Raw genomic sequence first — 993 nt, 5'->3', positions numbered from 1 at the left:
AAGCCGGACTTGCTCACAACACATATGACACAGTTGACAGGTGATGTGTTAGATTTGTTGTAGATTATAACGGATCACTTGGCAAATAAAATACAATGATAATAGAATAGAACAGAAGACGGATACAGCAAGAAGCAGCAAACAGCATTAGTTGACAGGTAAGAAAAGAGAGAACAACTGATAGAATCGTTGTTAAAATTGAGAGAGAGAAAGATATATGAAAAGAAAATAACAAAACAGAAAAGTAATAACTGACAAGGAGATTAAAACCGATAAACAACCTTTCTAAAACCAAGGAATCAACATGTTATGTCACAAGATGGTATAGACAACAAAGAGAAGAAAACAAGAAAAAGATACTGAAACTGAATTAATGATTTATTGAGTTGAGTTTGTTTCTCTTTTTATAGTCGACAAGATTTTAAGTTGATAATAGAAGTTTGAAAAAATAAAGATAGTAAAAAATAGAATAATCAATAATCAATACGGCAAGAATAAAATATATAAATAATAATATGATAAAAAAATATAATAATAAAGGTACTGATGTTGCACGGAGATGTTGACAAGATGAATTATTTGCATTGTAGAAGGGAAATGTTACAAGCATGGGGGACCATGATTTCGAATGAGTACAATGTTGACAAATATGTTAACAAGAGAAAACAAAAAAATATTGTGTATAGAAGGAGCAGAGAACAGAAATGAGATTTTTCCTATTCGCAGAAAAATTCTCCTCGTACTACCTAGAGCACAGCATCACATCAACATACCGTTGATGTCAGCCTCTCATAACTAGGATGACACGTCACAACAAACTGCCAGACAAACCCGCCGAGCAGACTGACCTTTTGGTACTGGACATCACAACATGGTCAAAAGCAAGACCTGGTTACAACACACGTGACACAGTATAACAAGCGTTTTGGCACAATAGTATATTTTTGCGCTTTCACTCCCACAGTCAGAGTTTAAACCTGGTTGGGGGATCCT

General features: G+C 34.2%; 1 protein-coding gene across 1 annotated transcript; it reads left to right on the top strand.

The window, feature by feature from the left end:
• Window positions 1-704: 704 nt before the first annotated feature.
• On the top strand, window positions 705-917 carry PHYBLDRAFT_153771 (hypothetical protein; the record flags this gene model as incomplete). Its single annotated transcript, XM_018433249.1, has 2 exons — window positions 705-739; window positions 800-917. 2 exons carry the CDS (start codon window positions 705-707, stop codon window positions 915-917), a joined length of 153 nt encoding a protein of 50 aa, XP_018283173.1.
• Between the last annotated feature and the right edge of the window lie 76 nt (window positions 918-993).

Source organism: Phycomyces blakesleeanus, assembly GCF_001638985.1.
Source record: "Phycomyces blakesleeanus NRRL 1555(-) unplaced genomic scaffold PHYBLscaffold_53, whole genome shotgun sequence".
NCBI classification, from domain to species: Eukaryota; Fungi; Mucoromycota; class Mucoromycetes; order Mucorales; family Phycomycetaceae; genus Phycomyces; species Phycomyces blakesleeanus.
This window is presented reverse-complemented; position numbering and strand designations above follow the sequence as displayed.